At 53.6% G+C, this 26,167-nt stretch overlaps 14 protein-coding genes across 14 annotated transcripts; 5 read left to right on the top strand and 9 right to left on the bottom strand.

Annotated features, from left to right (window-relative positions):
* Positions 1-51: 51 nt before the first annotated feature.
* Positions 52-3,314, bottom strand: DACRYDRAFT_19390 (uncharacterized protein). The gene is made up of 9 exons (XM_040771486.1): positions 3,254-3,314; positions 2,893-3,143; positions 2,743-2,829; positions 2,432-2,688; positions 1,752-2,378; positions 1,261-1,698; positions 1,012-1,207; positions 709-959; positions 52-659 (listed from the first exon to the last, which is right to left on the bottom strand). Exons 2-9 carry the CDS (start codon positions 3,059-3,061, stop codon positions 162-164), a joined length of 2,523 nt encoding a protein of 840 aa, XP_040632969.1. The 5' UTR covers positions 3,062-3,143; positions 3,254-3,314; the 3' UTR covers positions 52-161.
* Positions 3,315-4,805: 1,491 nt separating this feature from the next.
* DACRYDRAFT_45083 (peptidyl prolyl cis-trans isomerase A) lies at positions 4,806-5,452 on the top strand (the record flags this gene model as incomplete). Its single annotated transcript, XM_040774623.1, has 4 exons — positions 4,806-4,989; positions 5,041-5,168; positions 5,220-5,244; positions 5,295-5,452. 4 exons carry the CDS (start codon positions 4,806-4,808, stop codon positions 5,450-5,452), a joined length of 495 nt encoding a protein of 164 aa, XP_040632968.1.
* Positions 5,453-7,048: 1,596 nt separating this feature from the next.
* Positions 7,049-7,702, bottom strand: DACRYDRAFT_19389 (uncharacterized protein; the record flags this gene model as incomplete). The annotated part of the gene is made up of 1 exon (XM_040771485.1): positions 7,049-7,702. A coding segment is annotated over exon 1 (253 nt), but the record flags the coding sequence as incomplete, so codon positions are not given.
* A 307-nt stretch (positions 7,703-8,009) lies between these two features.
* On the bottom strand, positions 8,010-8,473 carry DACRYDRAFT_19388 (uncharacterized protein; the record flags this gene model as incomplete). Its single annotated transcript, XM_040771484.1, has 1 exon — positions 8,010-8,473. A coding segment is annotated over exon 1 (292 nt), but the record flags the coding sequence as incomplete, so codon positions are not given.
* Positions 8,474-9,271: 798 nt separating this feature from the next.
* On the bottom strand, positions 9,272-9,723 carry DACRYDRAFT_45427 (acyl-CoA-binding protein; the record flags this gene model as incomplete). Its single annotated transcript, XM_040774644.1, has 4 exons — positions 9,272-9,347; positions 9,404-9,481; positions 9,540-9,596; positions 9,647-9,723. Coding segments are annotated over 4 exons (288 nt in total), but the record flags the coding sequence as incomplete, so codon positions are not given.
* Positions 9,724-10,001: 278 nt separating this feature from the next.
* On the top strand, positions 10,002-11,287 carry DACRYDRAFT_112852 (uncharacterized protein; the record flags this gene model as incomplete). Its single annotated transcript, XM_040769520.1, has 3 exons — positions 10,002-10,019; positions 10,088-10,191; positions 10,246-11,287. The coding sequence occupies 3 exons, from the start codon at positions 10,002-10,004 to the stop codon at positions 11,219-11,221; spliced, it is 1,098 nt and encodes a 365-aa protein (XP_040632964.1). The 3' UTR covers positions 11,222-11,287.
* A 514-nt stretch (positions 11,288-11,801) lies between these two features.
* Positions 11,802-12,152, bottom strand: DACRYDRAFT_39698 (uncharacterized protein; the record flags this gene model as incomplete). The annotated part of the gene is made up of 2 exons (XM_040774465.1): positions 11,802-11,857; positions 11,987-12,152. Coding segments are annotated over 2 exons (222 nt in total), but the record flags the coding sequence as incomplete, so codon positions are not given.
* Positions 12,153-12,448: 296 nt separating this feature from the next.
* On the bottom strand, positions 12,449-15,611 carry DACRYDRAFT_73344 (uncharacterized protein; the record flags this gene model as incomplete). The annotated part of the gene is made up of 7 exons (XM_040776006.1): positions 12,449-12,741; positions 12,821-13,154; positions 13,207-14,450; positions 14,496-14,932; positions 14,979-15,147; positions 15,196-15,335; positions 15,389-15,611. 5 exons carry the CDS (start codon positions 15,609-15,611, stop codon positions 13,944-13,946), a joined length of 1,476 nt encoding a protein of 491 aa, XP_040632962.1. The 3' UTR covers positions 12,449-12,741; positions 12,821-13,154; positions 13,207-13,943.
* Positions 15,612-15,850: 239 nt separating this feature from the next.
* DACRYDRAFT_97677 (short-chain dehydrogenase) lies at positions 15,851-17,062 on the bottom strand. Its single transcript, XM_040777473.1, has 6 exons — positions 17,000-17,062; positions 16,727-16,946; positions 16,438-16,675; positions 16,279-16,386; positions 16,121-16,231; positions 15,851-16,064 (listed from the first exon to the last, which is right to left on the bottom strand). The coding sequence occupies exons 1-6, from the start codon at positions 17,047-17,049 to the stop codon at positions 15,934-15,936; spliced, it is 858 nt and encodes a 285-aa protein (XP_040632961.1). The 5' UTR covers positions 17,050-17,062; the 3' UTR covers positions 15,851-15,933.
* A 281-nt stretch (positions 17,063-17,343) lies between these two features.
* DACRYDRAFT_40244 (dUTP diphosphatase) lies at positions 17,344-17,980 on the top strand (the record flags this gene model as incomplete). The annotated part of the gene is made up of 5 exons (XM_040774476.1): positions 17,344-17,423; positions 17,481-17,590; positions 17,647-17,748; positions 17,811-17,881; positions 17,933-17,980. Coding segments are annotated over 5 exons (411 nt in total), but the record flags the coding sequence as incomplete, so codon positions are not given.
* Positions 17,981-19,027: 1,047 nt separating this feature from the next.
* On the top strand, positions 19,028-20,213 carry DACRYDRAFT_19383 (uncharacterized protein). Its single transcript, XM_040771483.1, has 3 exons — positions 19,028-19,635; positions 19,690-19,807; positions 19,856-20,213. The coding sequence occupies exons 1-3, from the start codon at positions 19,429-19,431 to the stop codon at positions 20,062-20,064; spliced, it is 534 nt and encodes a 177-aa protein (XP_040632959.1). The 5' UTR covers positions 19,028-19,428; the 3' UTR covers positions 20,065-20,213.
* A 164-nt stretch (positions 20,214-20,377) lies between these two features.
* Positions 20,378-21,585, bottom strand: DACRYDRAFT_73335 (uncharacterized protein; the record flags this gene model as incomplete). The annotated part of the gene is made up of 5 exons (XM_040776005.1): positions 21,360-21,585; positions 21,005-21,307; positions 20,811-20,952; positions 20,506-20,764; positions 20,378-20,453 (listed from the first exon to the last, which is right to left on the bottom strand). The coding sequence occupies exons 1-5, from the start codon at positions 21,531-21,533 to the stop codon at positions 20,378-20,380; spliced, it is 954 nt and encodes a 317-aa protein (XP_040632958.1). The 5' UTR covers positions 21,534-21,585.
* Positions 21,586-21,697: 112 nt separating this feature from the next.
* DACRYDRAFT_44440 (winged helix DNA-binding domain-containing protein) lies at positions 21,698-22,462 on the top strand (the record flags this gene model as incomplete). Its single annotated transcript, XM_040774575.1, has 1 exon — positions 21,698-22,462. The coding sequence occupies one exon, from the start codon at positions 21,698-21,700 to the stop codon at positions 22,460-22,462; it is 765 nt and encodes a 254-aa protein (XP_040632957.1).
* Positions 22,463-22,776: 314 nt separating this feature from the next.
* DACRYDRAFT_19380 (uncharacterized protein) lies at positions 22,777-25,513 on the bottom strand. The gene is made up of 7 exons (XM_040771482.1): positions 24,629-25,513; positions 24,440-24,576; positions 23,994-24,391; positions 23,890-23,942; positions 23,332-23,836; positions 23,211-23,281; positions 22,777-23,159 (listed from the first exon to the last, which is right to left on the bottom strand). The coding sequence occupies exons 1-7, from the start codon at positions 25,268-25,270 to the stop codon at positions 22,908-22,910; spliced, it is 2,058 nt and encodes a 685-aa protein (XP_040632956.1). The 5' UTR covers positions 25,271-25,513; the 3' UTR covers positions 22,777-22,907.
* Positions 25,514-26,167: the final 654 nt, after the last annotated feature.

Raw genomic sequence — 26,167 nt, 5'->3', positions numbered from 1 at the left:
GAACGCCATCATTGAAACTTGCATTGAACTGCATATCTGTCAAACATATTCATTGCACTGTCCGACTACGTCGCCTAAATCACTAACACTGAATGATCACAAATAGGATCGGTACATAGAGGAATCGATTAGCTAAACACATATGGTTGTTTTACTCATGATCAGTACTGCAGCTCAACGTCACCCTCTGCGACGGAGTCCATGTCGTTGTATGAAATCTTCCGGCCAGCTCGTGCACGTGGATCCTCCTTTGCATTCGGAGGTGGAGAACGGCGCATAGGCGGCGCACCTCCTCTACGGGGCTGCAACCCCATATTACGGCCCATGTCGAGGGCACCTGTGGGCTTCGCGGGCAGACCTTCTGCTGCCAGAAGGGGGAAACCAGGGGCGGCACCACCCATCTCATATACGGGAGATCGTCGGGGATCGAAGTTTGGCTGCTCACCCCATTGCGCAGGAGTGGCAAAGGACCCGCCATAGGCGGCACCGGGGTACCCGCCAATATAGTGGCCACGGCCATCCTCAGGCCGCAACGGCATCGCACGATCGTCCTTCTGCTCCTGCCTATTATCGCGTCGAGGAGGCTGTGTAAAGGCGGACGTGTGTTGCTGCGGGGTAAGGTGTACTGGGTCGAGGGCAAAGTCATTGAGGAAAGGAATCTAGGGTACACGGTCAGTATCGCTTCGTGTCTGGACCTAGCAGACTGACAATATCGAGCTGCTCCTTCAGGAGTTCAGGATGCTTGTTGGCGACATGTTTCTCCACGAAATTGCTGGCTTTGAATAGCTTCGTGCACACTCTGCACCGGAACTTGCCCTCATCTTCTTGCTGAACGTGAGGCATAACTAAACGGTGCACTTCAGCGTCGTAATTGATTCCGCCGTAGTCCGCGGGGTCTACATCGGGCTTCTTCAGCAACAACATCACTCTAGCATCAAGCCATTCGATCCAGCGATCATCTGAATAGAATGGTTGGTGCGACTCCCTTGCCTGTGAGAAAACTGGACCCACCAGCAGGACCGCGCTTCTTAAGGCCCTCCTTCTCCGCCTCTTCTTCCATGACAGTCGGCTTCACGTAGGGCATGCGGATGTGTTTGACACATTTCCGCTGCAGCGCCTCGACGTAATCGCAAACGAGAGCGCAGTAGTAGCATGTGTTAAACGCACCGCGAAGATAGTTGAGCCACAGATCAAGTTCAAGACGAAGCTGCGAAGGGCCGTCAGTATGTGCCCCTGTCTGTTCTGTCAGCCTCTGCTCACCTCAGCATTCTCAAGTTCTTCCTGGTCAATCTCGCCATCACCCGCTTTCTCATGGGCCTTGTCACGCAGTTGTTGAACAAGTATCTCGAATCTCTTTTCAACTTGTTCGATACCCCTGAACGGCTCCTCATCTGCCACATCCAGATCTTCCTCAACTCGAACGTTCTCGTTCTTTTGAATATCCTCATCCATAACCACATCTCCTTCCTGCTTCGCAGCGGCTGCCGCCTCAGCCGCTTTCTTCTTAACCTCCTTTCGATCCTCCCTAACTTTACGCTTAGTGGCATCCCACTCGCCTTCAAGGATAACCGCGAGATCTTTGATGTTTTGCAAGTCGTGACGCATGCGCTCTGGCTTGTTGGATATTGGGGGCGCAACGCGAACTCGGGAAGGGTAGGGCTGAGTATTGTGTACAACATGCATGGTAAAGCCATCAATCTTCCAGAGACAGTTAGCCACAGGTTTCACATTGGGCGCACAGAGTGTCTTACCCGCTGTGAGCTGAAGTGCGCAACTGCCCCGGCCATATCTGCTTCGTCTGTATATTTCACCCAACCCGGACGGTAAAAGCTCTTCTTAGGTTGAGGATCGCCCAGCGCGAGATAGACGAAACCATCGACGCCCTTGCAAACTTCCTCTATTTTGGCTCTTGGCAGAGCTGGAGGGATTGTCCGGATCAAAAGCTGGTTGCCGTCCGGCTGTACGTCGACGGACAACTCAGGAGGTATTCGCGCCTTGACGTCTTTCGGACGACGATCAACTGCGCCGTTGGTCTCCGCAGCGTCTGGCTTCTCCTCCCCAGCCTCCTCCTTCATAGGACTCACGAGGTCTTCTCCCTCCGCTTTGGCGGGATGCTCACTCTCCATTGCCACATCTTCATTTTCGTCTTTCACTCCGTTCCCATGCTTGTGCTCTGCTGCCTCTTCAGGTGCTGCAGGAGGCTCGAGCGTCACTTCTGGATCCCACTTCCCCTCTTCAAGATCATGAAGGAACGCCTCGGGTTTGCCTGTCCAGCCTTCGAGGCGAATTCTGGCACGCTGTGACACATATTCAGGAGAGGGATCGTAACGCTCGATGAACCACGAAGAAGCCTTGTGAAAGTTGAAAACGCGGCGAGTCTGGCACTTCGAGTGAGAACAATGATGGGAATCACATGATGATAGATACATACCACGACCTGCAAATGCTCCTTTTTATACGCCTCATATCTCTTAGTCCATGCCCTCCGTCCACGATCCTCCGTCTGACCCTCCACAACAGGTTCCTTTTCGATCTCGTCCCTGATCTCAGCTTCAACGTCGGGACTTGTGTAACGCATCCAGTCACAATAGTGTTTGAATGAGACAGGGAAGTCTCCAGTGAACGGATCGGTAGGACCAGGTCCACGGCGATCGTACCCGCCGTAAGAACGCGGTGGCGAGTGGCGACCTAGGTCGATCATTGAGATTTGTGTTCACAGGTGTAATTGCAGGAAGATCGTACCATAATCATCGTAGCGAGAGCCTCGGGTCTCATAGCGATCTTCACCACGGCTATATGGTGACATGGAGCGGCGCCGACCACGTCCGCCTGTAGGGTTTGCATGTTGATCAACAAACAGAGCGCATATATTTAGCTGCGAGGTTGACTCACGGTCGTCTGGACTCCTGCTGCGTGCTCTGCCTCGGTATTCATCGTAGTGGCCGCCGCCTCCGTATGCACCTCCACCTCTGTACTCTCTATCCCACTCTCGTGGAGGGTATGGCGCGTAGGGATCACCAGCGGGCGCGGGGTACGCTGGGGTTGGATAATACGAAGTCATCTTACCTCAGAGGACCAAGTCCGAGTGGGTCAATTATGTTCGTGTAAGAAAATGCCAGCGCAGTTTGATGTTCGGGAGACACCTGTAAGAGTAGAGAGAGTAGAGCGGGCGGATTAAGGTGGCGTGAAAAGAGCAGAACGAAAGTAGTGTCAGAGCTGGGCATCATTACGAAGCAAGCGAGTAGAAACGAACTTAGTGAGTAGTGTACAACCACGCTTGCTAGTCCACTGCAGTCGTACTTGTATGCCACCCACTTGTGGTGAGATGCACGCAAGACGGGATGATGGACGGTGGTCGTGACTGAGAGAAGAGAGGAAAGCGCGCGCACGACGAAGCAAGACATCCCAAGCTTCGGCCACATGGCGCACGGACCAATTTGCGTCCAGATTTGTGGGATAGACGCCGTCTAATCAAAACAACTTGATGCAGTTGGACTGAAGCCGCTGTCATTGTAGTAACTATAAGCAGTTTGCTGGATGCTCAATATGTGTCTATTCAGTTATACGGTGTCCCACTCAACGTGTGGTGGTTATCCGTCAAAATGGCGTGGGGCAAAACGCCCTATAAACAAGCTTTGCGGACCCTTTTTTAAACCCACGGAGGTAAATACAAGACCCAGACCCAGAAACTACCGGTCACCTTTGCCGGTTGGGTCTCAACCAGCAGACCCAAGACACAAATCGGCATGTCGGAGAATTGTACAAAATGTCCAAGTCCGAAAATCTAAACTCTTGGGCGCGAACTACTGCTCCATCGCATAGGAAGGATTATACCGCTTCAACATCGAAGAGAGCATCCTTGCTTGATCAAATACACCAAACTACTATTTACCATTCCACCAGCGTCAAATCAGGGCCCTGGACGTGGGAATCGACACAGAGAACACTGATACCTGGTTGCTATCTAAAGCGACCACAGCCTGCAGGACGCCTCGCGACCTGCATGCTTCTCCAGTGACCTTATTTGGTGCTACCTTCTGCCTACCTGACGGATTTACTGCTCGGCTGTCCCTTTATACTGCACTAGCAAGATATCAAGATCAGGGTCGGTGATAAACCGATTTTCCATTGTCTAGACTCTGTCCTGCCAACAAAGCATTCCCGATTGCTCAACCCCGCTCTTGCGGTCCGAGCCGGACTCACTCGCCCATACGGCAACATACGGTCGCCCCTGCCTTCGCCTCGTGTTGCATGTGAAGGTAACGTGCGTGCCTGCTGCGACTTCCCGGAACCGTAAGTACTGCCTTTTCCACGGGCGTTCATATGCGCCGCGCCCTCCAGCTTCACGCTGTGACGCGAGTGTCGTCCCAACAGCTCATTGTCCCTTACGCTACACTTAGCACGTCCATCTCGCTCTATCTCGGCCTCGAGGCTGGATGCCGATTTCTTACCCCGCGTGGCTCTGCTCCCCTATCACGCCCCCACGAAGCGGGGATTTTGTCGCCCCCGCGGTCCAACCCGGCCTATAAGAAGCCAAACACCCTTGCACGCTAGCTCTGCCTGTTGAACTCAAAGACTTTCTTTTGTTTCATATCCCTTTGTGCCGAGTCATCTCATCATGGAGTGAGTCGCTTTCGTACTCGTATTTCACTTTTACTGACCGTGATCATCGTTCAGTACCCCTCCTCAAGCCTCCACGTCTTCCGAACGCCTAGTTCGCCCTGCTGATCCACCAACACCTACTCATACATACGCTTTCGTAAGTAACCCAATCTCAGCTTGGTATCATTGCTGATCGGTCTTAGATGGACGTCGAGATCGGGGGCGAACCCGCAGGACGGATTATCATTCGTCTGTTCTCGAAAGACTTGCCGATCACTTGTCGCAATTTTATGGAGCTCGCTAGAGGCGTGCACGGGTTTGGCTACAAAGGGACAAAGTTTCATCGATGCATACCAAATTTTATGATTCAAGGCGGGGATTTTACGAGTACGTCTGCTTTTTACTCGTTCGGATGACCTCGATGCTAAATTCGATCAGCGGGCGATGGGACTGGTGGACGATCCATATATGGACCACGATTTCGCGACGAGAACTTCAAATACAAACACACGAAGAAAGGGCTGATCGCGATGGCGAATACGGGCCCGAATAGCAATGCATCACAGGTGCGATACATGCCAGCGCCAAGTCATCTGAACCTGGCTGACTACTTCTAGTTCTATATCTGCTGCCAGAAGACGAGTAGGTGTAAAGCATGCGCCACCTTAATATCGCGCTGACGGCCTCATCAGGTCACTTAGACAACCGAAATGTCGTATTTGGAGAAATTGCTGAAGGCATGGACGTGGTGCACAAGGTCGAGAAATGCGGGTCAGCACCAGGGGACGTCAGTCCCGACTGCCTGATCGTGGACTGTGGATCGATCGACTGGACGCCCACGAAGCGTTAGACCGGGGGAGGGGAAGGGGGCTCATGTTCATTCAAAATGTTATAAGCTCTGGTTTGTTCACGGCAGTCACGTTATAGGAATATCAGTACAGTATCGGTTGCGACAATCACGATCAGCTCACATTCGCGTGGTCCGAGAGGATGGTCATGGGATCCCAGCGTCCTTTGCTCGCCTGATGCTAGAGATGATCCTGAATCCCTGATCTTCCACGAAGCTCCCCGGGTGTTATTTGCAACCAGTTTTCCTGTGACGACCGATCAGCCCTATAGCTCATGAGGGCTCGAATCGATTTTACAGGCAGCCCAGCGTCAGATCGGTGGAACAAAAGCCCGATGATTAGCTGCGTGTCCTCTGACAGGTAGTGCCCACCTCCCCTTTGTCGCAACATACATAATCAAATCGGGCCATCAATCGGGTAGGGTCTTCAGATGAGCTTCTATCGGGGAAGGGATGATTGAGGAGACGTACAACGATAGAATACACAAAGTTTGGTAATGAGTCTGCCAGAGGCAAGAAACCCGGAAGACACCCATCCCATCGAAGCATAAACAGACCTGCACCCTGGCGACTCGCCAGATCCGGCGGAGATTATCCTTCTCTGGCCGGTTCGGGAATAAGATGGACGAGCGCAGAGGGAGGGCGTGCGCTGAGCCCGGGGTGCCGCGGTATGTCGTGATGGATTCCTACGGTTTCGCCAGGAGTTTTACACCATCTGTTGCTGGATGTGCTGTGCGAATAGGGCGCTGATTGATAAGATCCTAGAAAGGGGCGTAGCAGGGACATGTTCTGCTATGTAGTGTCGTACGGTTTGTTAGGGGGGGATACTGGGTGCCATTTCAAGCCGGCTATTCCCAAGCACGACGCCGAGAAGGAACAGACACTACCGGACCTCACAAGAACACGCGCTTGTTCAGCAGAGTCGTGCCAGTATAGACCGCAGTCCGAAAGACGAATGCGCTAGCAGGAAGCTTTCAGACCAGCACTCGTTTGATAGCCAGGGGGTCGTGCCACTCTACATAGAGCATGCCAGGAAATCGCCCTTCGATTCGAGCGGAGTTTGACCAGTCGTCCCACTGGACAAAGACGATGATGAGCATGTCACGATTCGATTCGATTTGATTCGAGGGTACATCTCGTGTCCAGCACTAGAGTAGAGCAGCAGGGATCTGACGCCAAGTACACCGCACGGCCTGATCATAGAATCACAGAACTGTCGGGCAGCAAGTGGGGGTTCGCTCCTACTGTAGTCCAGCTCAGCACCCCCAGCATGAAAAGACAAAAAACAAAGACGCACCATCATCGCCTGCCATCTTTCTCGACGACACAGAACCCCCCGATAGAGCGCTGCGCGTGCTTGAGGAGCGTTTCTCCCTCTGCTTGCCCCTCCTCATCCCCCCCTCTCTCCTGCTTTCCCACTTCCACACTCCCATCCCCATCCACTGTCAGTGCCCGCGCCTCCTCCCCAACTGCATACTCGTGCATCCTCACCGTCCTCCCCGCCTGCCAAACCCGGCCATCAACGATCCCCCCTCCCCTTCTCGCCATCAGCACCCTCCGCATCCCTCCCCCCTTGTCCACTTCCCGTTCTCCCTCCTGGCCTTCCCCGCGCCTCGTACGCCCCGGATAAACAAGCTGAAGAAACTCCATATTCTCCTCCGGGTCTCCCTCCTCCTCTGGCCCATCTCCACTCTCAGCGCTCCATACCACCTCCCCCTCCCCGTCTTCCTTCTGCTCCAAAGGCACCCGAACCCCCCTAACACCTTCTACCAAGCGCACAAGCCCACCCACCTCCAGGCGCAGCCTCTCCCTCTCCACCTCAGACTCAGGAAGACAGAGAGCGGCAAGCTTGGCCAGCTTGGTGAGTTTCTCGTCTGATAGCATGGGGGAGGAGGGGGAAGAGGAGGGGGGGAAGAGAGAGCTGAGGGACCAAGTGGGACTTAGGGGGAGTCCGAGATCGTCTGTCTCTATTTGAGGTGCGGGGGGGAGGGGTGCGCTTGGTGGGTTTGCGGGGTTTGCGAGGGTTGAGGGGGTTGAGGATGTTGCTGTGGGTGGTAGGTGGGTGGGGTTTGATCGCAATGCGCGGGGTACACGGGGTGCAGAATCTGGGGGAGACGGCGCTCTCCCTCTTCCCGAGCTCGAAGCTGTCAATGTCGAGGTAGACGCTGTTGCTCGTGCTGTTCGTTTTGTATAATCCGGAGTGCCGAAACCCGCAGACATGAACCTGCCTCCAACTCTCATCCTCGCTCCAGTCCTAGCCCGGACATTCCCTGCCCAGGAAACGTACATCTTCGTTCTGCTGTGCTTCTGGAGGGAGATGAGGATGCCTGGGACGTGCAAGACGTCGAACGAAGGTGCAGAATTGTAGATGTACAGAAGTACAAGACCCTTAGTTCATTCGTTACATTCGGAAAATCTATCTCCGAATACGTTCATAACCATCTCATAATATACACCCCTCTCCTCCCTTCCAACCAACTAAACCTGCACTCCCTGATCCACCCTTCTACCCCTCACCCTCCCTCTCCCCGCCCTCGCCGCCACCCACCCCCTCACCAGCGCCATCAACCTCCCCATTCTCTCTCTACTCATCCCGCTCCTCCCCCAGCCCCAAACCACAAGCGCCGCCAAAACGAATACAAAGCTCGCATCTAGCATCAACCTTCTGAGCACTGCCAGCCCCGGGGAGGAGGGGGAAGCGAGGAGGCAGGCCGTGCTCTGCACCAGCCGGACCAGGGCTGCCACAGGGCGGAAGACGATCCCCCACATGCCCCAGCCTTCCCAGGGTCTTCCCCCTCCCCGGCGGGGTGACGCTGGCTGTCCGTTCCTGCCCCTGTTCCTCGAGTTGGAGTTGTGGGCACTGTTACGCAGGTTGCTGGAGATGTGAGGCTGGGAACCGGATTCTAGGGACTCGAGTCGCTCGTGTAGCGCTGCGAGGGAGGCTTGCATGTTTTCTAGCGCACGTTCGAGGGGTCTTGTTTGCCCCAGCCCTAATCCAGGGGCAGGGGCGGGGAGTGCACCAGGGAGAGAAGAGCCAGGGAATGGGGTGGGAATGGGAATGCCGGAGGAGGAGGTCGTGTACTGTTGGGCGCGTACGTGGGCGTAGGGATGCGGGTAAGGGGGGAAGTCCGGTGCAGGTGCGGATGCCGAAGGTCCATAGCCGGTGGACGTTAAGGAGGAGGTGGTTGGTGGCCCTTGTCCTTGGGGTGCATAGGCGGAAGGGGTAGCCGTTCGAGGGAGAGGTTGTTGGGCCGGTAAGCTGCCAAAGGCAGGTTGTTGTTGTTGGAGCGGAGGGGGAGAGGCACGTTCACTGAGCGGTAAATGGATAGACTGAGTCATAGGCGTTCGATACTTCGACACGCTCGACACAGGCCTCGCTCCCAGTCCTGTCATGTCGCTCTCAACGACGGATCGTGCGCCACCCGCAGCAGCAGCGGTAGCGGAGGAACGGAAAGCGTCTTCTTCTATCGCGGCTGTTATTGCGGACCGGGAGACCTGGCCCCATTGTTCGGTAGAAGTACTGTGCAACAGGTCCTCGGGGCTATAGTACGCTTCCTGTGTTTGGGGATATCCTTGCTCTTGCGCCAGATCGGGCTCCTGCTCTTCTTCCTGCTCTTCTTGCGGCTCTGGGGGAGGAGACAACGCCTCGGAAGTCGAAGCGGAAGAAGACGACCTTGGCTCGTACTCCTCTGCCAAACCACACGCACCAATAAGCTCCCTCCCACCCAAAAGTAACAAGCAGCACACACCGTTCTCAGGCCTATAGGCGTCCAGCTCCCTTGCCAAATCCCTCGCCACGGTACGTCCAGAATACTTCCTCAGCACGCGCAGGAGCGTGTCGACATACAGTTGCTTAGCGGCGTGCGAGTCCATGTTGCGGTGTTTTGCCCATGCGTCCCTGTGCCGCCCGCAAGTCAGTACTTCGACAGAGGGGAAAGGAAGGGAGAGGAGGACCATTTCGCTCGCCCGAGGACGTCCCACATGCCTGGTCTTGTAGAGGGTACGTCTCCGACCGTGGCTTGTTTATACAAACTGAAGATCGCATGACTCTATGAGCGAGTGCCTGTGCTTGTATACTGCGTGGACGCACCTGTACATGGCGAGTTTCTCTTCGTAGCCTGTTTGGATAGGGCCTGTTTTTGATAGCCTGCGGGTGGTCAGTGGACCGTTGGGGAGCAGAGTATGAGATGAGCGTACCCTTGTATAATCTCCACGGCTCTATCGAATTGACTACAAAGTGTTAAATATGACTCTGTATGGTGTATAAAGTGCATACCTATCTAACCAATTGTTGTCCATGATGGTAAGTAACTAAAGTGTACAAAGAGTAAAGTACAGAAGTTAACGTCAGTCTGCTTCCGTTCCTCCGGTTATTCGCCGCATTCACGCACACAAACATCAGTCAATTATTTAATGTCACTCACTCAAGCTAGACAACACTTGTATCCACCATTCTATGCATGCTACGTCCTCCGCTCTCTTTCTCCCAATCCAAAACGAAAGAATTACATTGGCACAACTACACATCCACTTCGCAGGTTGAGGCAACATAATGGCCACATATCGCAAGGTGCACGCAGGACATCGCGTGACAGGCCTTGGTTGATGTCGTTGCTGGTACATAATTTCCCTAGTAAGATACAGGCGCTGCAGTTCGAGTGGGCATTGCAGCATCCATCTCGCAGTCGGCATTTGCAACCCCAGTTCCCTAGGAGGAAACACAACTTGAGTTGGATAGTCCAGTACGCTTGTCTACTTTGCTTTTGGGGAGGAACACGCTCATCGTCACCGGGAAGGGTCGTCAAAACGATGCTTATGAGCAAACCCTTCTCCGTTCTCCCGCTGCATGTGACGCTGCTCGACCCGCAAGCACAGTCCGTATGGACCTCTCTCCCACTCCCTATTCCAGGGGGGTGCGTCGTCCGCTCCCCTCTGCCCCTCGAATCGGACGATATGGGCAAGATGTTCGACACCCTCGACACAGACTTCCGGGATCGAATGCTCTCCAAGTCCCTCCTCCTCCAAAAACACAAGAAACACACATGCAGCATCTGTCATTCCCCCGTCTCCCTCTCTCCGCTAACGAGCGCCATCTGCCCGTCCGGATCGTGCAATTCTATAGCGCACCTGCTCTGCCTCGGACGGGAGTTTGCTCGTTCTGAGGGAGAGGGGCTCCTCCCCCGACAGGGAGTGTGTAATGCTTGTGGGGAAAAGATGTTGTGGGGTGATGTGGTGAGGGGGTGTTATCATCGGCTGCGAGCGGTGTCTGTCCGGGTAGAAGAGGGAAAGGAGGAGGGGGAGGGGGAGGGGGAGGAAGAGGTAGAGGAAGAGGGGTCAGGGACCAGGAAGGGGAAGAAAGCGCGGACTAGCAGGACGAGTACGAGTACGAGGACGTCCACGACCAAGCAGGCCGCTCGAGGCCGGAAAACGAAGGAACGAACACGATCTGAGCCCAAGTCCAAGAGCAAGGGGACGTCCGAGTCCAAATCAGAGTCCAGGTCCGAATCCAAGAGCAAGTCCAAGTCCAAGTCCGAGCCCAATCCCGAGGGAGCAACTGTCTCAACCCTCTCCAAGCGGAAGAAGTCGCCCAAACCCAGCGACGGGGGCGAGCCTAATACTAATCCTACGACCTTGGCTACGGCTATGTCTACGGCTGGAACTGAAGCTATAGCTGGAGTGGAACACCCACATACCCTGCCTGTTCAACCTTTGGAGGAGGTGTGTGCGAAACGGGGAAGGGGCCGACCGAGGAAGGCGCTTGCTCTTGCCTAGAAGACCTCGCGTGGTGCGAGAGAAGGGAAGACTGGGAGGTTGTGACGGGTTGCACATGTGATGAACGCGGAGGGTGTAGGGATGTGCATTTGGGCTGTATGATGCAAGGGGAGTAGCTTGATAGGCCGGACTTGTTTTATATTGTACCGTGGTGGGAAACGTAATTGTACAACGCATTCATGGAATTGGGATTGGGAATCAGGTTAGGAATGTATTATCCGAAGGCTTTGTATCTCCTTTGCCTACAGGGAATTGACTTGTACGCAGCTGCAAGTGTAGTACCTCAACAGTCCACGCTGTACAGTAATGATTATAAAATTGGGATTGAAGCTGGCGTTGGGAATATACCATACTTTGAGGTGTATCATCCCTCCCCGCCCAAGTGAGCATCTGCCCTACCCACATCCTCCGATCAGCATGTCATGCCCCAGCGCTCATCCACACGCCTACAAGCTCACGCCTTCACCCCCTCCACCGTCGCCGTATCCCGCACTCCCACTCCCGCTGCCGCTGCGGCCCCCTCCCCTGACAGCGCCTCGGTAGATTTTGGCAGACCAATAGGTCGCGGAGCTTGGGTTGTCCAGAAGTACTTGAGCCCGCCGCGGATCTCTTCCGGTTTGGGGGAGACGACTTTTCCTGCGTTTGGGTTAGTGTCTGCTTGTGCGTTGGATGAAACAAGGGGGAGTCGCGCTGCAGAAGCAAGGAGAAAGGTGCACGGGGAAAAGCGCAGAGCCTAAGAACGGTGCAGAAGAAATGTCGTCGCACCTTTCCACACTAGCCTACCCCATACCTTCCCCCTCTCACCTCCCATCCTCAGCCTCACCCTGCTCACAACCCAATAACTGTTCCTAATGCCCTTCCCTCTCCACCTAGTCTGCAACAGGCCGTACCCGACGCCGTCTGCCGGAAGACGGGATAGGACTTGGAATAGTGTTTGTCTGTGTGGGCGGGGAGGTGTTGGGATGGAGGTTATTGGGAGTGTGAGTGGGAGTTTAGATGAAGTTGATTCTGCTTGTCGGAGGAGAGAGAGGAACATCTTGTTCAATGCAAGTTAAGCAGTGAAGGGTCAGACGACGGAAATTCAACAAACTGGAAATGCCTCCGTCGAAATATCGCATTTCACTCTTGCAGACGACCATCGAATCTCACTTGTCCTCCTCCTCCTCCTCCTCGTCCTCCCCCTTCACCCCCCTCTCCCCCTCGACCATCTACACCCCCGGCGTGGGTAACTGCTAATCATGGCGTCCATGATGACACCCCTCAAAACCAGCAAGCCCCAAAAAGACCTCTACCACCTCATCTCCCGCACAAAAAACTCGCATTCCCTCCTCACCCGCGCAAACCGGATGAACACCCCCCGATGGGTAAACCCAAAGGACAGGATCAAGTGGTGGAACATCACTCCGGGGGATAGGGTGAAGCTTATTGCTGGGAAAGTAGAGTTTAGGAAGAAGGACAGGCTGGAGGTGCTCGAGGTTGATCGGGAGAAGAACTGGCTATACTTGAAGGACGGGCCGCAGGTGCGTTCTCCCGCTGCCCCTGCTTGGGGGCGTGAACTGGAGCTGCAGTGGGACTGGGACTGGAGCTGATATGCGACAGCACGCTGTCCACGTCCCGAACCCGTTCCATGATCCCGATATGCCGAAATTCGACTTCCGCCCCATGCCGGTGCACTACAGCAACGTACAGCTCTACATCGGGGAATTCGAGTTCCCGCCCAAGAAGGGGGAATCCGAGAGGCGCGTCTTGCCCGTGTATGCTACGCGCGTGGGCCGATCGCCCCCGGTGTGGGATAGCTATCATAGAAGGTATACATGGACAAGATATGCGGCAGCTACGACTCCCCGCTTGCCGGCGAGACATGATGATAACGGGGAGATGATACGGATCGAGATTCCCTGGCCGCAATACGCGTACAAGGAACCCCCAGAACGTGGGTCTTCCTCCATCTGCTCTAGGCCTATCCTGATACTGAGAGTTCACAGCCGGACTGCAGGACACCCTCCGCGACGAAGTGCTCAGAGTGACCTGGGTTCCGCCCGCACCTACCGTCAACCCAGGAACATTAGGTCTCGGCCAGCCTAAGCCGGAAGACTTCTACCTCGAGACCGCAGGCACCGCACGCTCAGACCCTTCCCAGCCTATGGAGCACTTCCTCACGCGCGAGCTAACGGGAGGCTACTTTTCCCGCGCCTCGCGCACAAAACGCTGGCAGCAACGGGATGCGTACATGGCCAAGCGGTTCGAGCGCTGGGTGAAGCGGGAGACGAGGGAGAGCGAGCAGTACGCGGATGGACGGACGATGAAGGAGATCCGGCTTGAGGCTAAGTGGAAGTTTGAAAGAGCAGAGGAAGAGCGCTTGAAGAGGAAACGAGCGTTGAGTGCTATGAAGAGTCCTAAAGGGCAGAAGATCGCCCGGAAGACCAGGAGGACGTTTATCAAGAAGGCGAAGAAGCCAGCTAAGCTCAATAGGATCGTGCTCAAGCCTGCGAAGAACCAGTATATCCCCCCGGGAGCGAACGTCGTAGACGAGGTTCCGTACGCCAAGCAGCAGAGCGAGAGGGTGATGCTACGCAAGGACAGGGTGCGGCTACGCAAGGGGGAGAAGTACAAGCTGAGGAGAGGGAAGAAGCTCAATCTCTGAGCGTGCATTGGGATATAGTGATACGTAATGATACAGTTTGGTTGGGTAAATCAATCAATCTCATCCTTCCTACGGGGCTTAGCTGCCCCGGAAAGGATCACACCCGCATACCATGGCCCACACTCCAAAGCTCAGAATTGATCCGGTCAGCAAGCCTCCCATGAGACAGAAGCTCGCTACAGTAGCAGCGGTGTCGATCTCCTCCCGCAACAGCGTCTTGTTGTGGTCCGTGCTTGGTGCGGCCATCATGATGTTCGAACTGACCTGTCCGTTCGTTATTCCAAACAGGAGCAGAATGAGCATGTAGATGAAATCGGAGTGGATGACCGGCCCTCGCCCGCTCAGACCTTCTACGTTGCACATCAGGAAGAGGGGGATGAAGATCGTGCGTGCGAGAGATAGGAACAGGAGGTTGCGAGGTCTCCAGGCTAGGAAGATGGGATAGGCGCAGAGGTGCCGACCGATCCAGTCGCCGATGTTGAACATGAGGAAATGGAGGGCGGTGAAGATGAGCGGGTTGAATAGCACTGAGGTGGACGGATCGTGCACAGACTTGATAGATGTGGTGATTGAGGGATAGACGGCCTGGAGGTTGTTAGTTGATGTGTAAGAGGATTACGCGGAACTTACTAGAGTAACGACGAACACATAGGCAACCGCGAAATTGTAAGTCAGATTCTTGCGTGCAACCTTCCACAGCGTCGAGGCATCTCTCTTCTGGCCGAGGGTGACCGAAGTCTCTTCACTCTCTCCATAAACCCCGTCTTCGACTTGTAGGGCGGGTGTGCTATTCCCCTTGGACGGAGTTGTCCACGGCTCTATCGCCCTCCCGTACACTCTCAGGCTCGTCAACCAGCTGTGAGCAAACATGCAGCCGAAGAGGAACACCACTTCCACGCCAAAGAACCCGAAGGCGCTGCGGGACTCGCCGCCTGACGAGGTGGCACTCCGGCCGATGCTCAACCAGGCGCTGATGAGCTGCACAAGGGAGACGAGGACGCCGATGGCAGCTTGACCGGACATGACGGATTGCATAGCCATGGGACCGAAGATGGAAGCGAGGGCCACTGGTCTCCGTTAGCTAGAGACCGTTAGGAACACCAGTGTGCGTACCAAGAGAATTGGATGTGTACGACCCCGCAGAAGCCAGCAACATGCCGATGATGATTGTGAATGCAAAGTACGCGCCAGCCGATGTCGGAACAAGAGTAGACAGCGTCAGAAGCATGAACATGATGATAATCGCGCCCATAGAAAGTCGTATTCGTAATGCGGATTCGGACTGAACCAACTTTAGCAAACAGATAACGTAAAGTTGATAGAGACGTACCACATCCGACGTATATGTGGCATATCCAAGAACAATAAAGTTCGCGGCGGTGAAGGATGTCGCCAACCATGAAGCAAACGAGCTTTGTAATGCCGATCCCTCTAATCGCGATAAGAAATATGGCATTGCGGTAATCATCGCTATGGTTCGTTACGTGAGCAACCAGATTAACAACGGTCGACTATATGCGCACCATTCCAAGGTAATAACACTGCTGCACCCAAGCTGAAGTGCACCCATCTGACTCCTCTACCTAACGGAGGTACCCCTGTAATCTCCTGTTCTAATCCGGCAGAAGTTCGAGGCTCTGTGGGATCCTCTGGTATAGGCGCATATCCCCCACCGGGTGCGATGCTCAACCGACGTCTCTTGCTATGGGACGGCTTGCCAGTGATGAGTGAGAATAGGTATGACATGGTGGTTGTGGTTGAAGGAAGTGGAGGAGGAGCTAGGGGACGTAACTGATCGGTCGTCCGACCATGATGACACCCCTCTAGTTGACCCGCCAGCGTAACCAATTCCGCATGGGGTCATCAGGGTCGCAAATATATGCGGCAGGGTTCGGAATATGAGCGCCCATAAGCTGTCCCTGTCCACAGGATTACCCTTCATGGCAATAGGAGAACCAGATACAGGAGGTTCGTAAAGTGGGCGGAACATGTTCAATGAATCGATATGGTTCTATTCGCTTTCTACTCGCACAATATTGGCTTATTACTTTCCTTCTGCAAACATTCCTCATTTTGCAGGAGCTAGGTTCACAGGCGGTGGCAGGACCGGATCTCCGAGCGCGGTCACATAGCAGCTGGACAGACCTCCATCGACTTTGAAGTCAGTGCCAGTAATGTAACTTGAGTCATCGCTGGCAACTGTGTAAAATAAATTCTTGAGTGCCTCTACGGACATTGCCGAAAACACCACTTACGGAAAAGAGCAGCGCGGGCCTGCTCAATGGCCTCTCCGAACCGACCCATTGGCAGATGCACCAGACGACGATCACGCTTTTCTTGTGTGTTCAGAAAATCCATGAGGAGCGCTGCATCGCTTCTTAGATATGTCCCTTCAACGACAGCATGCACTCACGAGTCTTGAGAGGACCAGGACAGAGGGAGTTCAGACGGATCCCTTCCCTCGCATGCACCATCGCCAGTTCCCTGGTCATTGCAAGAACAGCACCCTTCGACGCCGTGTCTGAACACTCATATTGATCATATGCAAGGGGGGATGAAAACAGAAACGTACAAGCCAGCTGAGGGGTAGCTGCACCCATGATTGCGACGAAGCTGGCGGTGTTGATGATGCTTCCACCAGTCTGGAGTCCAGCGGCAAGATCCGGCTTGTTCAACCGCATAGCAGCGATAGCGTGCTTGCAACCGAACCAGACACCCTTGAGATTGATGTTCATCGTCAAGTCCCAGATGCGTTCTTCCGTATTCAGCGCATTGTCATCATCTGGGTGCATGACCCCAGCGTTGTTGAACTAATGACAGAATGTCCTTAGGAGCGATCAGTGGAAAGGCCGGTGACGTACCATGATATCCAACCTCCCAAACTCGGTCACCGCGGTCTTGATGAGCTCCTCGACTTCCCGCTCCTTGCTCACATCGCACTTCACAGCCAAGGCTCCAACAGCTGGGCTCCTCTGTTTAACCAATTCAACAGCAGCTTGCACTGCCGGCAGGTTAATGTCGGCCAGTACAACATGTGCTCCCTCGGACGAGAAGAGAAGTGCTGACTCGAGACCGATGCCCCTAGCGCTAGGTCAGACATCATGTGCATCGTGATCTGACGGAGTAAGACGTACGACCCAGCTCCGGTGATGATCGCAACCTTATTCTGAAGTCTCCCAGGCATGATTTGAGTTATTTCGGCCTAAGGATGGTGTGTCGGTTGACCACGACGTAGACACGCAAGATAAGGGTCACACTTCGGTTCCCCCACGTGGATATCACGCTTCTCATGTCTTCACGCGTCGCGTCCACTCCTTGACGCGTCTCTCTCCAGAGCAGCTACATGAGCTCCCACAAGCGCCAGGCCTCTGCTGCTCATCCCTCTGAACCACCAACCAAAATGTCCGCTTCTAACGGAACTGCTGAAAAGGTAGAAGCCATTAAGCCGGAAGGATCAGTCCCTGCACCAACCTCACAGCTCCTCATCAAGAAGCACAGCGACAAGGCGCGTCTCCCAACCCGGGGAAGCGCACTAGCAGCAGGGTATGACCTCTACAGGTACGTATATGCGGGTTGTAATATGATCGTTTTGGAGCTCATGCAGTTTACTTGTAGTGCTGAAAAGAAAACGATCCCGGCGCATGGAAAGGCGCTCATCGACACCCAGATCTCCATCGCCGTCCCAGTCGGGACTTACGGGCGCGTCGCACCTAGGAGTGGGCTTGGTAAATACTCATACATCTTTTTGATATTCGTACCCGGTGTTAACGGTATATTTCAGCTTCGAAGTTCATGATTGATACGGGAGCTGGGGTTATCGATGCCGACTATCGCGGAATTGTCTTCGTCCTTCTTTTCAACCTGAGTGACAAGGACTTTGAGGGTAAGTACCCCACCCCTGTGTTCTATTCTACGTGTTGATGCGATTATTCCCCGGGTGTACAGTCCAGGAAGGCGATCGCGTTGCGCAGCTTATCATCGAAAAGATCGAGACACCGGCAGTTATGGAGGTGGCGGTACGTTCTGGAATTGGCTAGCTTATCCAGGAGCTCATCACTAGCATACAGGACCTCGAGGAGACCCTTCGCGGCACCGGTGGTTTTGGCTCTACTGGCGGGCATACTGCGTTGTAAGGCATAGGGAGCGGGGTGCCTTTCCTAGGCCCCAATATGTCCATGTAATGATAATTCCCGCTCGCTCAAGACCGAGATTCTCCAACGAATAACTTGATGTCACCTTGCGTGCGCGCATCATCCAAGAGAAGGACCGTCACGAAGTTAGCATACCTGCCTCACTATTGAAGAGCCGTGACTGCCTATGCTGCGAGCACGCGGTGAGGCGTCAATTGTTCCAATATCCCGATGCCAGCAGCAGCTGGTCAACAATCAGCAACGCCATTGACATCATGCCGATGTTAGCAAATTACATTGACGACATGGACTGTTCTCGCGTTGGATAATCAGTACAGCAACGGTGCGCTCCAGTCCCGGTGTTGTACCTCCCTTTTTAGCTTTGACCAAGGCTGTGGCTACCGAAACTTTGATACCGCGGGAGAACCGTATTTGGAGCCTGCCCTGAAGGGAAGCAGCCGCGTCTTCTGTCCTTCTGCATCGCCAGCGACTGGACTTGCCTACCTCTGCACCGGTCCCTACTCCGACTTAACTGGGATATTCAATTGCTAGGGTTGACTTTCGGTGCCGAACTTCGTTTATCGTGTTCCCGATGTCGTCGGCGCCTCGTACCAATCGCTACATGCCTAATCCGCTGGCGCATATCGAATGGCACCATACCCGACCCTATATCTTCGAGCGTTGGGCGAACCTGATGGAAATTTGGTGGTCACCGTGCCTGTGCGTCGGCCAGCATTCTACCATGCGCGCACGCACGCCTGTGCCTGGCTTGCTCTGGTTGGCTGGGACGAGAGTGGAATGGGGCGCAAGGATTGCTCCTTTGAGGAGTGTCCGCTTCTTGCCTATCCTGAAACGATAGTGCGTCAACAACAGGCCTGGATCTCGATTGAATCCGCTAAAACGGAGCGTTTGAACTCCCGTCTGCCAGCGCAGCATCAGGCGCTCTACGATACTCGGTCACAATTATATTTCTGCTTGATGTTCTATTGAGACTCCCGCGCGCTGCTTTACAATCGCTTGGGGCTTTGGCAGAGGACAACCATGAAAAATGCAACAGACGCATCCAGGAATGGGCAACGGTCACATTCTTGGAGCGATGGATGTTAGAAGGACACTAACCCGTGCGCAGCCGAACAGGGCGCGAACGTGGTGGAACACAAGATTCCGGAAGGCCGTCCCGCCCGCCGGACAATGCATCGGTGCATCAGCGCTGACTCGCTGCTCATCGTCCGCCGTCTAGATGCCTCGCGGCGCCAAACCGGCACTGCCATGCGATAGTATACCTTGAGTTTTCGGGGTACCTGATGTGTGTGTTTGTATTTTAACCTCTCCCTCTCCTCTGTATTGAAAGGCTCTTTGATCGCCCATCGCCCTCTCAGGAGTGCACTTTCCTTGGCGATAATATTGTACATTCCTCCTCACTTCTAATCGCGATGAAGCTGCCTGCCCTCGCCGTTTTCTTTTTCTTGTTCGCTGGGGTCTTTGGCGCCGCTGCTCTCCCACGCTGGTCACCCAGTTTTCCGCGTGATGAGGCCGTTAAGCCTCGCTGGTCTCCTCTCCCTCGCGACGCGACGCCTCTTAAGAATCGTGGACTCTGGCCGTCCCATCGCTCATTGGAACGAGCTCTCGATCTCAGCAAGGTGAATGTTTCCAGATTCACTGGCTGAGTTACTGTAGCTTACGCCGAATTTTAGCGCGATCTGATCCTGGCTGATAGCCGTTGCCCCATGCAGCACACCGCTTGTGGGGTGGTTAGCGCTTGGACTAGGCAGGGTTGGGAGTGCATTGACACCCAGATGGATCTCGAGAGCTGTGCGTGATGCAGTCTTTTGCCAAAGCGCCTCTGATAAAATGTCCTAGGTGGAGGATGCGTGACGCCTCTCATGGGAGAGATCGCAACTGGCATCGACTGCACCAGCCTAGAAGGGGTCGAAGACGTTGCCTGTGTCAGCGGGTTCTGCACAGTGTATTCTTGCCGCGATGGCTTCACTGTGGCCGCGGACGGCCAGACTTGTGTGGTCACTGCCAAAAAGCCGGGTCTGCACCAGGCCGCGTCGATCCGCTTCTGATGGGTGTGCATTGCATTAGGTGAGGAGGAAGCTTCAGGAATTTGGCAGAGGGAGAAATTGGGGAGGACTGGACGGACGGACGGACCCTCACGAACTTCTTAATTTGTAGACTCGATTCGACCTTCTTATTATTGTACCCTGTGAACCCGTTTCCTTTCTCGACCTGTTGCAGACTGTGATGAATAGCTAGCAATCTCCGGTCATGATGTCCTCGGAATGATAAGATGTGTATGAACAACCAAATAGATGGTACAATTGGTGCGGGTATACAATGCCTTGTAGGAAACAACGTGTTGTACAGCGTGAACATCCGCTAGTGGAACATGCGCAAAAATGCGTAGCTGATATTGGCAACTAACCCCAGGATGATTGCTACCTGCATGCGGCGACTGAGTAACACGTCAGTGTGGCGCATTATCCCCTCGGATTAACGTTACTGACGAAAATATCACAGTTGGCACGAGGTCGGGGAATGGCGTGTCAGGGTTAAGCTCCCTTTCTGTGAACATCGTCGGTGGCGGCGGTTGACGCATGAAATAGAATGGCATGAGGGGAAAGAAGAAACCGGTGAGGAGGCCTTGCAGTGTCGTCATATACACTCCTTCTCCTTCTGCACCGTCTGAAAAAGGATCTGCAGCAGCCACTTGGTTATCGATGTCGTCTATCCACTGCTCTTCCAACGCTCGGGCATGCTCTTCCGCTATTCTCTGGTTAGTTTAATACTTTTTCGTGATAGAAATACACACCATCATCCCCTTCACGATCTTCCGACTCGAGGGTTTCCCCTCGACTGGCATAGAACTGTCGTCGCATCACTTCAATATCCTCGGGTGTAAACCCGGCATTCGCTAGTCGATCAAAACCTCGTAATGGTGCTATCTGTGCAGTCTGCTCGCAATTTAAGCACAATTGGGAGCACACAAAGAGCATTTAGACGTACCTGTGCTCGCTCCTCTTCTCCATCCACTTCCATTTCGGCACCAATGCTGCAGTGCAACCAAGTGATTTCCTCGTCCTTCGCATCCTTAGACTTCTGTCTGCCCTTTCCTTTCAAGTCCGTACTTGCGGCACCGTCCACCAAAACCTCACGTAGCTCGGTGGCAAAGGCTTGTGGTGCTGCTCGACGTTGTCGTTCCTCGAGCGTTGCGAGCCAGTCGTAGAAGATGATGCCATCGGTAAGCAAGCGACCGAGATAGATCAGTCGTAATCTTCTATTCTTGAGTTGTGGTCTATATTCACGTATCTACCGTGTATATTGAGGACGATGCATCTGTTGGGGATGACTTCGTGCGTACCTGCTTTTTGATGTCACGAATGGCGTCGTGTTCCTGGATGCGTAGTGTTAAGTCGGGAACACCCTCAGTGAATCGGATTGTTATAGGCCGATTCCGAGGCGCTTGATTTTGTAATTCCTCTAATGGGGCACGCTGCTTGCCTCGCGCCTTCTCGCTCATAGGTATAGAAGCCATGTATTGAGCAAGAGCGGCGACAGTCACAGCACAAGATAGGAAGAAGAGGAGATCTAAGTAGGGGTAGTGGCTGTTCGCTGCGGTCCTGGAACGAAGAACCCCGCTTGCCTCTTGGCGACCTTCATAATACCCGTACCTAGTGACTGTCCACATTTCACACCAAGATGCACAGACTAGGCGGCGCTGGGATTGGTGGCCTGCAGCGACAAACCCAAGCTACGCAAGCGTACAAGCCCCTATCCAGCGCAATCTCTCGCTCGCAGATCGACAGTCTCCAACAGCAGCTCGCGACCTTCCGTGAAGCGCTGACACGATTTGCGAGGGAACATCGGAATGATATCCGCCGTAACCCAGAGTTCAGACAACAATTTCAGCAGATGTGTGCTGCGATTGGTGTCGATCCACTTGCTGGACCGCGGAAGGGTGGTTGGTGGGCAGAGCTCATTGGCTATGGGGACTGGACCTATGAGCTCGCCATTCAGATTGTCGAAATATGTGTCAATACACGGGACATCAACGGCGGTCTGATCGAGATGGATGAAGTGCTCAGAATGGTACGAAGGCTGCGGGCATTGGGTGAAGACGATGGGTCTGAAGCCATCAGCGAAGAAGATATCGTGCGAAGTGTGCATACCCTCAGCGTACTCGGGGCCGGTTATCAGATTGTCACCGTCGGACATCGCAAGATGCTTCGAATTGTTCCTCAAGAGCTCGACACTGATCAGGCTGCTGTACTCGAGGTGGCTCAAGAAGCTGGAGGTCAGGTGAACGAAGGCCTCTTGGTGTTGAGGAAGAAGTGGACGGTAGAACGAGCAAGAACCGCACTAGAGAACATGCTCATGCGCGACGGACTGTGCTGGATCGACGACCAAGCAGAAGAAGGAATTGTATATTGGGTACCCAGTGTGATGATATGGGCTGAAGAATAGAGGAGATGTTCAAGTTTAGTCGCTTTTGGTCTTCTATCGTGTTCTGGTTTGGTATGCGCACTGGTCGTCGAACCTAACTGTCAACTGACTGTTTCGTAGGTGCATACACTACTATTTATTTCTGCTACACTATACCAAGGCAGGGATACCAAGATCCGATCATATCCAAGTCCGATACCAAAGGAACATCCGACGGACATCGATAACTGTATAGACACCGTATCATTGTATCACCCTGCCAGCCACTGGTACACCAAGTGTTACACGCATACACTACCCCGAGAAACATGCCACCGGGGCTATATCGTTCGGTTGAACGTTATGCATTGCAAGGCTCGGTGGTAATCTACTGGACGCTCAACGCCACTTGATGGGCCATTAGTTGAACATACAGGAAGGAAACATGCAAGTGGAGTACAAATAGAATGCCAGAGAAAGAAATGAATCAGAGTCTAAACAGGAAACCAAGGTCCTCAGGGGTCAAGCGACCCATAGCAGACTCGTCCCTCTGAAGGGTAGCGTCGACCATAGCAGACTTCTTTTCCTGCAACTGAACGATACGGCTCTCGATGCTGTCCTCAATGACGAGTTTGATTGCTTGAACGGGACGATGTTGTCCGAGACGATGGATGCGATCCATAGCTTGATATTCAACAGCAGGGTTCCACCAGCTATCCATCAAGTACACGCGGGATGCCTGAAATGCCATGAGCTTGAATGAGACTGATGACTATTAATGCGGGTTTACCTCTGTCAAATTGAGAGCGACTCCACCAGCCTTAAGGGACACAAGGAAGACGGTCACATTGACGTTATTCACTATTGGATGTCAGCGGCGACTCATGAACATGGAACAATAAAAGACACACTGAAGTGCTTGATCGTAGCATCTCTTGCTTGCGGACTCATTGTCCCTTCCAGGCGACACACCGTGAAACCAGCACGCTGGAGGCGGAAATTGATAAGATCAAGGAAGTTGACAAACTGGCTAAAGACGATGCTTTTGGTAGTTGCATCTTGTTTGCGGAGGTTGCTGAGTTCTTCAACGAGAGCCTCGATCTTGGATGAAGAGCGCCATTCATCCACATTGAGTCGTCCAAGGATACCCTGTCTAGCCTTGGAGTTAATTTCGGCCTGGTCTTCCAGAGCCGGAGCTTCCAAATCGATAGACAGCGGCAAGTGACAGACCGGACAATGCGGCTGATGCTCCACCGAGGTGTTGAGGTACTGCTTGATACACTCACGATCAAAGATATGGTTGCAGCGAGATTTGATGGCGTCCTCTGCGATGTCGTTGCAGAGACGACACACAGTTGCTTCAACAATGTCACTGGACAAGGCCTTGTTAGTCTTGCTCTTGAGGACAAGATCAGGCTGAGGAGACCATCGTCAGACGGACTGCGAGGTTTGAAACCCAAATTACATACATGGCAGGCCATCTGTCTCATCCGAGTAATCAGACTGAAAATATTGCTGTAGTCTTGAGGGTTTATTAATATCAGTTCGGAGGAAAATAAGGATATTTGCTCACTATTCAATAGGGTACCCTGATCAACGTACGTCGAGAACTGCCTCTTGGCATCGGTGAACAGCGACTGGTAGAGCTCCTTCTCCTCAGGTGAAAAGTAGTCCCGGCGAACAGTCACGGTACGGGGCGGTAGACCCAGGTCGTCTGCTCGTTCCAGCTTGGTTCTGCGAAGCATCATGCGATCCAGGAGAATTTTGAGCTTTTTGAATGCTACCCTGCCCACGCCAACCATTCCGTACTTCTGAATGGGGGAGAGAATCTCGTTGTTCCAGAAACAGGTATGATTCATCGGACTATGACCACATTGGTCACAGGTACGCCGATCTGTGAATTGCCAATGGAGAGACTTGCAATCGCAGCGCATGCAGAAGTAGTGCGAAAAAGGCTCTCCACCGAGGAAGCTGTAGCATCTTCAGTGAAGGATCCTAACAAAGCGCAAGAAAACGTACCGAACCAAGCTGTACAATTCTCCGACCCGGTTCTGCAAGGGGGTGCCTGACAAGCACCATTTATAGTCGCTGTTCAATTCGAAGGCACCCTTCGCTGTGTTCGTGGCGCGCTCTTTGATGTTGTGAGCTTCATCGAGCTGTGGATCCAGTATGAGAGAGCCCAACAATCTAACTGTGCAAAACACGTACAATGACCCTCTTCCAATGGATCTGGTGCAATGCACTGGGTTCTCTCAATATTTTTCCCTGCCGCTTGAACCCGGTCTGCTGTTTGCGATAGCAAGACTCAAGTACGGCATAAGTCGTCAATACAACGTCATACTTCTGTAGCTCCTTGACGTCGTTTGATCGAGACGACCCATGCCAGATGCAAACCTTGAAGTCCTCCGTGTTGGCTTCGATCTCGTTGCGCCATTGCATGATTGCGACAGTGGGTGCGACCACAAGATTTGGCTTCCTGCGATCGTGCACGAGCAGAGCAATCGTCTGGATAGTCTTGCCCATCCCCATCTCGTCGGCTAGCATGCCACCCTTCCAAACACTTTCTTCCTGTTTGCGCATCCAGTACAGACTCTCCTGTTGGAAGGGCAGGAGAGTAACCTTGAGCGACTTGGGCTGAGGCGCGCGCTCGGGAACTATGATCGGAATGGAAGACGCGAGGTCGCCCCAGCAATCGCGGAGTTCAGGGTGGTGAAGCTTGAGGGAGATCGAGTTCCGCTCGGCCTGAGTAAGCCGCCTGCGACCAGATCGTCTCTTCAGGATATTCTCTTCCCGACGGCGGAGATAGCGATCTTCCGGCAATTCGCGTCTGGCAACACCTTCCAGTTTCATATACCCCCAATCTACGGCACGGGCAATGCCATTGCTCTCGACTTTGATCGGGTCGTCCTGGAGTTCCTGGTCCCGCACCTCCACTTCACTATCGTCGCCATCATCCCCACTCTCATCCTGCCCAAACTCCATCTGGATGCGGCGATCGAATGCACGGTTGGCGATACGCTCGTCTTGATTTGGTTTGTTGAGGGACTTGACACTCTTCTGTACAGCCTTTGCCAAAGCAACTTCTTCTTCTTCGCTGTCCTCCGCGAAGTCACCCCCAGCGAATTCACTCTCATCGGAAGAAGGGGTTTCCGAGAGCTCGCTCTCGCCAAACACGTCGATTGCTTTCCCCTTTCCCTTTGACTTCTTTTCCGATCGAGGTTCCGGCTTCCACTCGTCTTCCGAGTCATCGTCAGATGACTCGGCCGGAGTAGCCGGGGCAGATTCCTTCGTCATGTCATCGTCGTCGGATATAGTGGTGGCCTTTGCTTTGGATTTCTTGGCTCTAGCTGGGGCTTTTCCTTTGCCCTTGTTGGCGCTCTTTGGTGGCTCATAATCCTCTTCCTCAAAGGGCTTAACACGGATAAGAATACGATACATCAGCTAGCACGCATATACGCACATATTTCTTAACTGGGATCTCCACGATCACTTCTGTCTTGATACGCTTGCTTCTCCTTGTACTAGTGCTACGTGTCATCTCGTCCTTTCCTTGCATCTCGTCAATATCGATGACATCTTCTTCCAGGTCAACGCTGTCCAGGTCGGCTGCCTTGCGTTTTTGACGCGACATGCTTTTCAGGTTGATTGCATTCAGGTCAAGGGATGCGCCTTTCTTGCTAGAGCCTTTGATACTTCCTGAAGGTGTGATAGAAGCAGTCGTCGCCGGGGTAGCAACGAGAGTAGCAG

This window comes from Dacryopinax primogenitus (assembly GCF_000292625.1).
Source record: "Dacryopinax primogenitus strain DJM-731 SS1 chromosome Unknown DACRYscaffold_1, whole genome shotgun sequence".
In the NCBI taxonomy this organism is placed as follows: Eukaryota; Fungi; Basidiomycota; class Dacrymycetes; order Dacrymycetales; family Dacrymycetaceae; genus Dacryopinax; species Dacryopinax primogenitus.
The sequence above is the reverse complement of the archived record's forward strand: the minus strand, read 5'-3'. Positions and strand labels throughout refer to the sequence as shown.

Bases quoted from the DNA above. Each gene is read 5' to 3' on its own strand.
- DACRYDRAFT_19390 (XM_040771486.1), bottom strand. From the start codon at position 3,061: ATGACTTCGTATTATCCAACCCCAGCGTACCCCGCGCCCGCTGGTGAT. The intron at 2,830-2,892 runs GTGAGTCAACCT...CAAACCCTACAG, and splicing joins CAGCAGGAGTCCAGACGACC to GCGGACGTGGTCGGCGCCGC. The intron at 2,379-2,431 runs GTATGTATCTAT...TCGAAGTGCCAG, and splicing joins AGGAGCATTTGCAGGTCGTG to ACTCGCCGCGTTTTCAACTT.
- DACRYDRAFT_97677 (XM_040777473.1), bottom strand. From the start codon at position 17,049: ATGCCTGGGAGACTTCAGAATAAGGTTGCGATCATCACCGGAGCTGGG. The intron at 16,676-16,726 runs GTACGTCACCGG...TTCTGTCATTAG, and splicing joins TTGGGAGGTTGGATATCATG to TTCAACAACGCTGGGGTCAT. The intron at 16,387-16,437 runs GTACGTTTCTGT...ATGAGTGTTCAG, and splicing joins AGCTACCCCTCAGCTGGCTT to ACACGGCGTCGAAGGGTGCT.
- DACRYDRAFT_19383 (XM_040771483.1), top strand. From the start codon at position 19,429: ATGAAGCTGCCTGCCCTCGCCGTTTTCTTTTTCTTGTTCGCTGGGGTC. The intron at 19,636-19,689 runs GTGAATGTTTCC...GCCGAATTTTAG, and splicing joins GAGCTCTCGATCTCAGCAAG to CGCGATCTGATCCTGGCTGA. The intron at 19,808-19,855 runs GTGCGTGATGCA...AAAATGTCCTAG, and splicing joins CCAGATGGATCTCGAGAGCT to GTGGAGGATGCGTGACGCCT.
- DACRYDRAFT_19380 (XM_040771482.1), bottom strand. From the start codon at position 25,270: ATGAAACTGGAAGGTGTTGCCAGACGCGAATTGCCGGAAGATCGCTAT. The intron at 24,577-24,628 runs GTACGTGTTTTG...CTGGATCCACAG, and splicing joins TCCATTGGAAGAGGGTCATT to CTCGATGAAGCTCACAACAT. The intron at 24,392-24,439 runs GTACGTTTTCTT...AAGATGCTACAG, and splicing joins GAATTGTACAGCTTGGTTCG to CTTCCTCGGTGGAGAGCCTT.